This window comes from Hyperoodon ampullatus, assembly GCF_949752795.1.
Source record: "Hyperoodon ampullatus genome assembly, chromosome: 7".
NCBI classification, from domain to species: Eukaryota; Metazoa; Chordata; class Mammalia; order Artiodactyla; family Ziphiidae; genus Hyperoodon; species Hyperoodon ampullatus.
In genome coordinates, this window is record NC_136920.1 from 75053828 (window position 1) to 75066805 (window position 12978).

The 12978-nt window shown below is 47.7% G+C and overlaps 1 protein-coding gene across 3 annotated transcripts in view; it reads left to right on the plus strand.

The window, feature by feature from the left end:
* Nucleotides 1–414: 414 nt before the first annotated feature.
* NELL1 (neural EGFL like 1) overlaps nucleotides 415–12978 on the plus strand; it is a gene marked incomplete at both ends in the record, with an annotated part of 886110 nt that continues 873546 nt past the window's right edge. For all 3 annotated transcript variants that reach the window (XM_079707393.1, XM_079707394.1, XM_079707395.1), the window contains 2 exons: nucleotides 415–469; nucleotides 8797–8925. In XM_079707393.1, coding sequence (XP_079563519.1) covers nucleotides 415–469; nucleotides 8797–8925 — 184 coding nt within the window. The remainder of the gene's footprint in view (nucleotides 470–8796; nucleotides 8926–12978) is intronic.

The following is a 12978-nucleotide window of genomic DNA, read 5'->3' on the forward strand; positions in this document are numbered from 1 at the left end:
TTTTGCCCGCGGGTCCTGGGACTCCAGCTCCGGTGCTCCGAGTGGTAGCGGCTGCTGCGCCGTCCGCCCGGGTCTTTGCAGCGGAGGGGAAGCCGCTCCCAGCGCCGAGCGCAACCTGCCGGAGTGGCCGAGCCCCGCGCTCCCGCTCCAGCTCCGAGGAGAGCGCAGCCGCAGCGGGGACCGGGGCCCGAGCAGGGTGCCGCCGCCCGCTCTGGGGGACGGGCTGGGGGCGGGGCGGCCGGGGCCGCCTTCCTGGGAGCGATCCCCGAGCGCAGCACCCGGCGCTGCTGAGCCACCTCCCCCGCCGCCCGCTAGCAAGTTTGGCGGCTGCGAGCCCGGCGCGCCTCGGGATCGAGGCGCATTTGTTTCCTCCTGGCTTCCGCGCGCCCGGTTCGGCGGGGACCCTTGGGAGCGATGCCGAAAGATGTGATCTTAATTGTGTGGTTTTGTGTGTGCACCGCCAGGACAGGTAAGCACGGCTGGGGCTGTCGGAGGGATCCAGGGATGGGGGGAGCCCCGCCGCTGTGCCCGGCGCCCACCTAGGCGTGAGGAGAGCTGGAGCTGAGCTCCGCGCTGGTCCGGGGAAGGGCGTGGATGGGTCCCTCGAACCTCTCTGCCCCGGTCCAGGTGAAAGGGCGAAAAGTGGGACTCACAGGCTGGAAGATGCCCCCCGAGGAGTGCCCCCTTCCCGGAGGACACGGCCTGGCGGACGCAGGAGTGAGGGGCGCGGCCATTCGGGCGCACCCTCCTGCTGCTAGTAACCGGCTTCCGGGTCGAAACCCACAGTAGGGTGGGTCCGCGAGCCCCACACCCGTGAACTGGACAGGTGCGGTGGAAACCGCTCTCCCTGCGCCCCGCCGGGCCGGGAAGGGGCAGCGGCGGGAGGCGCACCCGCAGAGGGAGCGCTTCCGGCCGGCGGGCGCTGCGAGGGCCGGGAGGACGCGGCGCGGGGTGAGGGCTGCGGGCGATCCTGGGATTCCGCGATCTCTTCCTCGTCCCCTCCTGACTCTTCTCCAGGGGAACTCCAGGAGTGGTCTCTCTTGCCACCCCTATTATCCCCTCCCCACCAGAGGGCAGGACAAACTGGGGGGAACTGGAACTGTGGGAGCAATCCCGGGGAGATTCTCTCAAGCTCCGCACTAGTTTTCCCGTGCTATAACTGCACATTGGGGGTTGTGAAGGGGAGGCAAGGATAATTGGCGTAATATTCTGAAGTCCCCACTTCTTTCTGCCTCCAGAGACGCAGTTGTGAGGACTCTAAGCGCGCCTCCTTCCTTCAGCTTCTACTCGCCCCCAGCCCCCATGTCCCCTGGGGTTTGGTGACCCTCTCTCAGCCGCCTTCTCCAGGGGACTAGTAGTAGATTTGGGAAGGTGGTGGTGGGGTGGGATGGAGGAGGAAATTGGCAAAAATAGGACCCTCCCCCGCGGGGTGGGGTGGGGCGTCGCGAGGTTTCATCCCTACGCTAGCCATCCTCGCCACGCGCGGCCGACTTTGCACCCCAGAATCGGTGTGTAGTCATTCCCTCTGCTTTTCTCTTTTTCTCTTTTATCACTCTCATTTCCCTTCTCTAGAGGCATAGCCTCCTTCCCATGCAGGGTTTATCTGTAGAGGGCTGGGGAGGGATGCCCGGCCTTGGTCCGCTCAAAAGTTCCCTCCGCTGGCCCTTTCCATTTTCCCCAGGACTGAGCGGGAAGCAGCTTTTCCTTTGCTTAATGAAAGAGCGACGGGTGTGGACTTCTCCGCGGACAAAAGGAATCCCCATCCCTTTCCTATCTCCATCCGAGCTCCCCAGGCTGCCGAGATGCCAAGACTCGGTCCAGCCTAGAATAGGTACTTCTTGAGTTCCGGCCCATCTAGATGGGTTAGTCTTTTAAAACAGAGAACACACTGGAAAAAACGCGCCCCCGGAAGATCAGGGCAGGCGAGGCTAGTGCAGAGCCTGGGCTAGCAGCCCTGCGTGCAGAGAATTTGGTGCTGGTGGGCATCTTACAGTGGAACCAAAGAGAGAGAAACTAGGTGGGGGAGAGGGCAGCGCATCGGGCATTTCACGTCTCAAGTGCGCGTCACTACCAAGTATACTTAACGCCCTTTGTTCTCATTACTCTTTTGAAAAGTCGGCAAAAAGTGCTTCCCCCAGAAGTGGACTGTGTCTCCAGGGCGCGTTGCTTTTGGAGATCTTTAACGACACTGTCTTTTCCCCTTCCCCACATCAAGCCCCTTTAAAACTTGTAAACATTCTCTTGTAGGGAAGATTTACTCCTGTATCCATTCATTCAGCGAAGAGTTGAGTGTCTTGCTGGGTGCCAGGATTGCTTATACAAAGAGGAACCGGCTTGCTTGACTTCCAGAAACTTACAGCTTAGCTGAGAATCTAGATAGAAACCGAAAAGCATTTTTATTGTACCGCTTGATGGGGGTGGGGGTACAGGAGTTTGTATTGAGGAAACAGAAGAGGGGCGGTAGGAGTGAATTCTGGGGAGGGGTGGTCGGTAGTCAGGGAAGGCTTTAATCAGGAGGTGACGTTTGAAAATTGTGTCTGGAAGGCTTTGTAGGGAGTTTTCCAGGTGCACAGAGTAGGGAAAGCATTCCAGGCAGAGGGCACAGCTTGTCCAAAGTCAAGGAAGCGTGGAAGGATCTGCCCATTGGTTGTGGCAGTTGCTTAGGGAGCTTGAGTTTTCCATGCCACTTGGTACTTTTTGAACACCAGAGGCTACCTATTTCTTCTACAAAAATTATCAGAAGGATGAGAAAGACGGGGGGAATTATATCTCACTTCTTTCACTTACAATTTCTTGCAGCTTGAGGTGGTCTGATGAGCAATTTTTTTCTTTGATTTTGCCCAGGAACCATCATACCAGCATCACACATCCATCCTCTGAGGTAGCTAAGCCTGGCTCTCAATTAGTTTATCAGGATCCAAACAGCCACTTGGAAAGTTTATTTGTCAAGTGGGACAATTGCTGTCTGGGCTGTTAACAGTCCAAGATGAAATAAACACGTGGTTCACTGAGTGAGCTGCTCAGATATCACTGCCTTTTAATGGAAATGAACAGATGGTATCAGGCAGATTTTAATTAAAGCAGCACTGCAGTGCAGTAGCAGTTACATATGAAAAGATCTAATGATAGGTGTCACAGGAAGCTGCTTAAATTTCTCATTGTTCAGAGAATTTGTTTTAAAGAGTAAAGTGGAGTCAAGAATAGGTCCTGTTCTCCAGTTCTGGGTGAAAAAAATCTGAGATTTCCAGGTACATCACTAATAATGAACATTTAGAAGGCTACAATAACAGCAGTAATAATACATTATGTCCCTGAGTTTTCTCCAGTAACCTGGAAGTGTGAATAATGTAAAACTCAGTGATTACTCCCCCATGGCTTTCAAGTGTGGTTTGGTCACCAGGGCAATGGTTAGAGGGAGCCCCTGGGGCTGAGTGAATGCCTTTTGCTGCCACCTTCTGGAAAGGAGAGCTTTTCTTTTAGAAGCACCTCCCAGGCAGTTCATTAACTATGAATTGAATAATAGAGCTGTGAACAAAAGCCCCCAGCCTCCAGTGATCATGTGAAACTTTGGCTGATTTGGAACAGGCATAGAGCATATTCTTTAAGGATGTTGCTTTTGGTGTAGTAAGAAACTTTGTAGGAGTCCAGAGGCCCAAATCCGATCAAATGGTTGTGAAATCCTGCTGGTAAATGAGGTCTTGGAGCATCTCTCCAGCATCGTATTCCCCTGCATGGGCCAGAGGAAAACAGCTGCCATCACGGACAGTGAGCTGGATTAGATTTGAAGTGAGCCAGATCCAGGAGGATTTGCTTGGGAGCTTAGGCCTGGGACCCTGAAGGTGGATTGAGTGGGCTTTGGGCCTCAACGCTCTCTGGGCTAGACCGAGGAGTGGCCAGCAGCAGGTGTCCTGGGAGATTAGGGTGGAGATTCTGAATCTCAGAGCCAGGCCTCAAGTGCCTCTGCGACATTGACATGCTGCCTTTCAGGTTTTAAAAAATATTTTTTTTTCCCCAGAAGCTTTTTATCCTGCTTAATTCCAATACCCAGCTTCAGCCATTTGAGAGCAGTTATGGCCAAAGTAGAAAATTTCAATAGAGTTTCCTTGGAAAGGGCAAGAGCTCCATGCTTGGATAAGAAGCAGAAACATTAAAATACAAAAAATATTTTTATGGAACCAACACTTTCATACTGTATAAGGTTCAGGTGAAGCCTTGCAAATGCTGCCTTATTAATAGATTTTCTGATTTTTTTAGGCAGTGGGCAAAGTGCTGTCTTTTACTCATCCAGCTATTGGCACCAGGTATTTTCATCTTGAAGGGGACCACTTAGAGAAAAGAATACAGTTCTGTTTCTGGAAGCCTAATTGATTTCTCTTGTTCTGTTTTAATGGGATGTTTTCATGACTAGAGCAATACAGTTATCTTAAAGCCAGGGAAGCCCCTTCGCTTGCAGGATATAGGGGGAGGGGTTAATATAGATTTAATATATAGATTTCACAAAGCACAGCCAGGGACTTCCCTGGTGGTGCAGTGGTTAAGAATCCGCCTGCCGATGCAGGGGACACGGGTTTGATCCCTGGTCGGGGAAGATCCCACATGCTGCGGAGCAACTAAGCCCATGCACCACAACTACTGAGCCTGCGCTCTAGAGCCCGCAAGCCACAGCTACTGAAGCCCACGTGCCTAGAGCCCACGCTCTGCAACAAGAGAAGCCACTGCAATGGGAAGCCCGCGCACCGCAATGAAGAGTAGCCCCCGCTCGCCGCAACTAGAGAAAGCCCACGCACAGCAACGAAGACCTGACGCAGCCAAAAAATAAATTAAAGAAAAAAAAAAAAGCACGGCCAGAGTGAGAAGCCCTTCTAGGTCATCTGGGCATGTGGAGGGGTTAGGAAAATGGGAGCCACCTGTACCGTTTGTATGATTCCAATGGAGTTGACCAGGGAGCTGGAATGGTCTGGAGAGCTGGTCCTATGAAAGACAGATGCAGCAGACCCCAGCTGGGCACCAGATATGTGCTAGGAGTGTTCATACAGTTATCACTGAAATGTCACGAGGCTGGGAGGAGGGTATTATCCCCATTTTACAGTTAAGGGAAATGAGGCTTGGAGAAGTGAAGTGATTTTTCCAAGGGCACAAATTTAGTAGGGAGAAGAGACAGGACTGAAAGTGGCTCTTAGTTTAGTGTTGTTTCCACAACACTTTCCAGATTGAGGTGTTCTCACATGGAGACGGGAATCCAAGGGCACCACTGGGGTGTTCTGCCAGTTCTACAGAATCTGTGTGGGTGCCTTTTAGGCTTGTCCGGTTGCAGGGCTCCAAGTTTGGGAGATTCAAACATCTTAAGGATAACCATTATCGTGGATCGTTAGTCCCCGCATTGGTCAATTACTGCCACAATAATATTGTATAACAAGCCACCCTAAACTCAAAACAACATTTCTTTTGGTTCATGCGTCTGTCGGTTGGTTTGGTATTGGCTCACTGGGGCCAGATTTGGCTGGGAGTCGTTCCAAACCCAGGTAGGGTGTCAGCTCCGTGTGTCTTAGTCTCCTTGGAGCAGTGGCCCAGTAGGGCCATGTTTTTCTCTCTGTGATGCAGAGGTACAAGAGAACAGGCCCCACCACACAGGCACATCCAAGCCTCTGCTTGTGTGACATTGCTAACATCCTAATGACCCAAACTAGTTACATGGCTGGGCTCAAAGTCAAGGGATGGGGAGGTTTACTCCCATCCCTTGGAAGGACATGCAAAGCCACATAGCAAAGGGTGTGGCTATGGGAATAATAAAAAAAATCTTTAGTTTTTTTTTTTTAAATTTATTTTTGGCTGCACTGGATCTTCGTTGCTGTGAGCAGTCTTTCTCTAGTTGCCCTGAGTGGGGACCACTCTTGAGGCGCGTGTTTTGCGGTGGCTTCTCTTGGTGGAGAGCACGGGCTTTAGGCGCACGGGCTTCAGTAGTTGTGGCACACCGTCTCAGTAGTTGTGACTCGCGGGCTCTAGAGTGCAGGCTTCAGTGGTTGTGGTGCATGGGTTGTGGCGCATGCGCTCTGCAGCATGTGGGATCTTCCCGGACCAGGGATGGAACCCGTGTCCCCTGCATTGGCAAGTGGATTCTTAACCACTGCGCCACCAGGGAAATCCAGGGGTAAAGATTTGAAGCCAAGAATTCAGTCAACCATATTCCTTTTAGAAAGTTTCCTGGGCTTGAATGCCCTCCTGTCCTCTCGTGGTATTCCCCAGGTATGCATATTGCCCTGAGATCACTGCACCCAAAGCAATGATCATACATCCACTCATCAATTAATTAATCAGGTCCTAAATTCAGGGCCTGACATATATGAAGCCTTGTGCAAGACACTGAGACTACAGGGATGCTTCCTTCCTCTTGTGTCCAGCTAAGGGCACATTTCCCAAACCACGTTTCAAATTCCTGGCCAGAGATAGACTAGTGTGGAGGTCCTCTGAGATCACTCTTAATTTAATTTCTGCCATACACTATAGATCAAACTGAAATATTAGTTCCTTTCCTGCCTTTTCAAGGTGATCATAGAACTGCTGGTATCTGAGCTCACTTGGAGAAAAACATTCCCAGTCTCAACAAGAGGCTCATGGTGCTGTGACCTGGGCTGATAGATGCCCGTTAGCGCAGTACTTCTTTGCACAGAGTAGGTACTCGGTCAGTCATCAGTCTTTGTGAATGGAGCCTGTGTCAAGCAGGTAGGATGGAACCTTAAGTGAGATCATAATCAGAGCACATAAATCAGAGCACATCCCACTCTTCCTCCCCTTAAACACATACCTTAAAGCCCTCCAGTGATACTCCATTGCAATTAGAATACCGTCCCTCTCCTTGTTGCGGCTCACAAGGCAGGGCCTACTCTGGGGCCTCATTTTCTACCACTCTCCCCCGGGCTCACTCTGCTCTGGCCACACTAGCCTTTTCACTGTTTCCTCTACACGCCAAGTTTGTTCCTGGTTTGCATTTGCATTTTCTGTTCTCTAAACCTGGAAAGCTTTCCCCTCCAGATCTTCCCTTCCGGAATAACTGCACTATCACCAGCTGCTATAGTCATCAGGTGTCTGCTCCACCCAAGCTGCTTTCTGTTTCATAACTCTGTTTTATTTTCTTCATGGCAGTTATTGCCATCTCAAGCTATCTTATTTATGTATTTGTTTATTTTTTGCCATCTCCTCACCCGCTGCCCTAGGAATGCATGCCCAGGGAGGCCATCTCCAGTGCCTCGCAAGGCAGTGTGTGTGTTACATAAAAAGCACTCAGTCATATCTGTTGAAAAATGACTGAATGAATGAGTTGTCTTTGGGTAAACTGGTCTCGCATCTGGCTGCATTTCAGAGGACAAGGGGAAGCCTGACAAAAATTGAGAAGGCAGCTCTACGCACTGTGCCTTTAATTTAACCCTTTGTCCACCTTCGGCTCCAAAGACCCTTCCCAGAGCCACCTTCTGTTGACAGAAGCCTAGATTGCTGCAGCAGCCCCTGTTTCCTAACAGGAAAAGAGTGAGGAGAGGGTACATTTCCTTCTCCAGATCTGTGGGGAAAAGGGTGAGGGCGGGACAGATGAGATTGTCACAGCGCTTGATGCCCTGATGAAATGCACTCCGTCTCTCTGGAACAAATTGGGTGTAAGCTCTCCACATCTTGCCTCAGCGACTGCATTACCACCAGACAAACGTTGACAGTTGTTGCTGATTAAAAAATGTCCAACTGTGCAATCAGAACTGCACTACTGAGGTGCTAAGTGTAGACAGGCACAGCCTTTAGGAATGGCATAAACATAGTCCCTTGGAGTGATCGCTAGCCTTATTAATATATATAATTGGAAGCCACTTTGCAGCCATGAGTGAATCATTCTGCAGAACACCCTGTAGATGAGAGACAGGCTTAAGGATTTGCCTTTTTCAGATGACGCAAGGGGGGCTCAGGGCCCTGTTTCTCTGTGCTAAGGTTCTCCACCAAGAGTCGTCAGGGTGTCTAACTTTTCACGAATCCCCTTGAAATCTGCATCCATTGTTCTGGGGATTCTCTTTCCTGGCCAGTCCCTCTGCCACCCTTATCCATCAGGGACAGGATCCCTCTCGTTTTCTTCCTCTTCATCTCAGGTGTTGTTGCCTCATTCATAGTGCTGTGTGGAGGTGTTTCCTGGTGACGCTGGTGTCAGATTTAACTACTGTATCAGTCTCTGAAGCAGGTAGATCAGGGCCACAATCCTGTATCCACAGTTCCCAAATCTAAAAAAGCTCAGAAACCCAAAGTTTCTGCTTAACTCACCTGACAGCAAAACCTACCCTGAGCTGAACTCCTTTGGTGGCAAAACCTGACCTGAACAGATATGAGGCTATTTATAGTCTTTATTTACACCAATTAGAGGACAATATCAGACTTTTTGCTCTACAAATATCGTGTTTGGTTATGGGGTACTGATGCAGACTTTGCTGAGGGTGTTACATAAAATGTAGTATATGGGCCATATTAGCTTTCCAACAGATGATCCAGTCTGAGTTCTGAAATATATTTGGCCCCTAGGGTTTTGCATAGGGATTATCAACCTGTAATGGGGAATGGGGGAGGGGGAAGGGATGAAAAACCACAATATCAGTGGGGTTGATGGAGCAAAGAGTTGCCTTCATTTTCCATCCAGGGAAAGAGCATCTCTAAGCACTCATCACTGGGTTCCTTGTATTCCCTGCCACTCCTGGCCTCTGTCATTTCTGTTCTGTGTTGCCGCAAGCAAGTCAGCGTTTTAAGCCAAGATGGCTCTTTGTTCCTTTTCAGTGGTGGGCTTCGGGATGGATCCCCACCTTCAGATGGATATTATCACTGAGCTCGACCTCGTGAACACCACCCTTGGAGTCACTCAGGTGTCTGGACTGCACAATACCAGCAAAGCATTTTTATTTAAAGGTAAAGGCATTTTTCTCCTTCGCATGGGGGCAGAACCTGGGGAGGAGGGTCTGTCTGGGGACTGTTCCTCTGGTGTGTATTTGTCGGAGGATCATCTCTGCTATTTCTCTTGTGTTACCGTCATGAGGAATGTTCAGAAATGCCGAGGGTGTTTAGATATTTGGGGGGTGTTCTGAGGGTGTGGGAGGGGGCAGTCGGGGGCGTGGTGATGAAATGTTTGGCTTGGCAGTGACATATTTCCCAGGGGATTTTGGTGGGGATCTGAAGTGGAATGAATTTGTAAAGTCCTTGAAAGCCATTGGCCAGCCACATTATTTTTACAGGATATTCCTTCTACTGTTATTCATATCTTTACCTATACCTATGTCCATTCCTGTTCCTATATCTTTATCTCTCATTTAATGGGTCGACCATGCACAAAGAGGATGTTTCATGGCTGCATTTTCTTAGGGGTACAGCTTACTTGTTTCTGCCCACTATAAACTTGGCTATAATTCATTAAATTGTTCAACAAGCATTCATAAAGGCAGTATAGTGTGCTTCTTAAAAGCCTGGGCTCTGGAGCCTGACTGCCTGGGATTAAATTCCAACCCTACCACTTATTGACATTGCGACTTTGGGCGATTCCTTAGGCTGACTCTGCCTGTGTCTTCATCTGAAATAATAGTACCTAATGGGGCAGTTGCAAGGATTAGAGGAGCTAATCCATTAAAGTGGTTCAAACAGTGCCTGGTAACATACTAAACCCCTGGTAAGTATTAGCTGTTATTATGGAACTCCTATTGTGTACCAGGCAACATGCTAATAGTAGGATTATTAGTAAGAGTAAATAAATGTAGTGAGAGAAACAGTCATTACACAAGTAATTATTGACTTCCAATGGCTATACTAACCATGAACGGGGTGTATAGGTTGCCAAATAAGAGTATACAGGGAGATCTGAGTTATTGAGAGTGGGGAGATGGTGGTGGTCAGGAAAAGGCTACCCTGAAAAAGTGATATGTCAGCAGAAAAGTGAAAAATGAATAGAAAGCTTGGTGTAGGAAGAGGTGGCGGCTCAGAGCATTCTGGGCAGAGAAAGTAGTATGTAGGAAGGTCTTAAGGCAGAAACAAATGGAAAGACATTTAGCATGGCTGAAAGGTGGTGAGTGGCTGGAGAGGTAGGCAAGGGCTAGGTCACACTGGGCCCTGAAGGCAGAATTGATATTTAGCTTATATCCGGGGGCTTGGGTGTACTGATGCTTTATGGCCAGTGTCTATTTTGATAGGTGGGAGGCCATGTACTTGTTAACTCTTGCAAATATTACCCTTGCCCATAGGCCATGTTAGTTTTTTACTTTACTCTCAGATCAGTGGGGGCCTTTGATGAGTTGAAGAAGGGGAGTGATCTGATCAGATATGGCAGCCTAGATATTCCTCTATGAAAATGCCTGGCAGGCTTCTTTTAACCCAGTCCTTTGTGAAGATAACAAAAGGATTATTTTAGAATGACTGAACCAACATTATGGGATGAGATATATATATTTCCTGTGCAGAGAATTTAAGCCTTCTTAATAATATACAGCACATCAGATACTATATAATAATATATAACAAAACTACAGATATGTTAATTTCCGCTTACGCTTACTAAGGAATTGGTGAAGTAAGTAAACTGGGCATGGTTAAGAGAATACAAACAGTAGATTAGTTTTCTCTTTGCATTGTGCAAGGTCTCTTCAGTTACTGTTGAGAGGCCATCCCATTCTTTTTTTTTTTTTAACATCTTTATTGGAGTATAATTGCTTTACAATGATGTGTTAGTTTCTGCTTTATAACGAAGTGAATCAGTTATACATATACATATATCCCTATATCTCTTCCCTGTTGCGTCTCCCTCCCTCCCACCCTCCCTATCCCACCCTTCTAGCTGGTCACAAAGCACCGAGCTGATCTCCCTGTGCTATTCGACTGTTCCCCACTAGCTATCTATTTTACATTTGGTAGTGTATATATGTCCATATATACATTACCACTCTCTCACTTTGTCCCAGCTTACCCTTCCCCCTCCCTGTGTCCTCAAGTCCATTGTCTAGTAGGTTTGCGTCTTTACTCCCGTCTTGCCCCTAGGTTCTTCATGACCTTTTTTTTTTTTTCTTTAGATTCCATATATATGTGTTAGCATACGGTATTTGTTTTTCTCTTTCTGACTTAACTTCACTCTGTATGACAGACTCTAGGTCCATCCACCTCACTACAAATAACTCAATTTCATTCCTTTTTATGGCTGAATAATATTCCATTGTATATATGTGCCACATCTTCTTTATCCATTCATCTGTCGATGGACACTTAGGTTGCTTCCATGTCCTAGCTATTGTAAATAGAGCTGCAATGAACATTGTGGTACATGACTCGTTTTGAATTATGGTTTTCTCAGGGTATATGCCCAGTAGTGGGATTGCTGGGTCATATGGTAGTTCTATTTGTAGTTTTTTAAGGAACCTCCATACTGTTCTCCATAGTAGCTGTATCAATTTACATTCCCACCAACAGTGTATGAGGGTTCCCTTTTCTCCACACCCTCTCCAGCATTTACTGTTTGTAGATTTTTTGATGATGGCCATTCTGACCGGTGTGAGATGATATCTCATTGTAGTTTTGATTTGCATTTCTCTAATAATTAGTGATGTTGAGTATCCTTTCATGTGTTTGTTGGCAATCTGTTTATTATGTTGAGGTAAGTGGAGAGATATACCATGTTCTTGGATTGGAAGAATCAACATTGTGAAAATGACTATACTACCCAAAGCAATCTACAGATTCAGTGCAATCCCTATCAAACTACCACTGGCGGGGCTTCCCTGGTGGCGCAGTGGTTGAGAGTCCGCCTGCCGATGCAGGCAACATGGGTTCGTGACCCGGTCCAGGAGGATCCCACATGCCGTGGAGTGGCTGGGCCCGTGAGCCATGGCCACTGAGCCTGCACATCCGGAGCCTGTGCTCCGCAACGGGAGAGGTCACAACAGTGAGGGGCCCGTGTACCACAAAAAAACCCCAAAAAACAAAAAAAAACAAAAATGGATTAAAGACCTAAATATAAGGCCAGACACTAAAACTCTTACAGGAAAACATAGGCAGAACACTCTATGACATAAATCACAGCAAGATCCTTTTTGACCTACCTCCTAGAGAAATGGAAATAAAAACAAAAATAAACACATGGGACCTAATGAAACTTAAAAGCTTTTGCACAGCAAAGGAAACCATGAACAAGATGAAAAGACAACCCTCAGAATGGGAGAAAATATTTGCAAATGAAGCAACTGACAAAGGATTAATTTCCAAAATTTACAAGCAGCTCATGCAGCTCAATATCAAGAAAACAAACAACCCGATCCAAAAATAGGCAGAAGACCTAAATAGACATTTCACCATCCCATTCTTGATTTGAGAAGTGCTGCTGACACTTTGCCAACAGAGTTGCTATGGAAGCCTGGCTCATCTGTAAGCTTCATGAAAGCAGAAGTCTTCCTGTCTAAATACCCCTACATCTCTAAGGCCAAGTATTGTGCATGGCACACAGTAGGTGACAAGTAAACATTTTCAATTGAATTAAAATTTCCTCTGTCCAATGTGCTCTATGAAAGGCTTGTTGCCTACTTTATATGCTGGTCATTCACTCATTTATTTATTCCCTGGGCTAGATCTCTGCTTTCTAATTTGTGTGTTCTCTGCTTTAGCAGCTGCTTTTGGGATGTCTACCATCCCAAATCTCTCCAACAATAGGGAGAGCTTTTCAGCTTCTTTGCTGGGAAGAGTAACTTTATTATGGGACTTTGAGGAGGGTTTTCCCTTTCAAGGTCTCTTGTGATTACCTTACCTGGATAATCTCTCCATCTCTGGATCTGTAATTTAATCACATCTGCAAAGTCCATCTGCCATGTAAGGTAACATATTTCATAGGTTTTGGCAATTAGGACATTGACATTTTTGGGGAGCCATTATTCTGCTTACCACAGAGTCTGCCCACTGGCCCCCAAAGATTCATGTCTGCCCCACATGCAAAATACA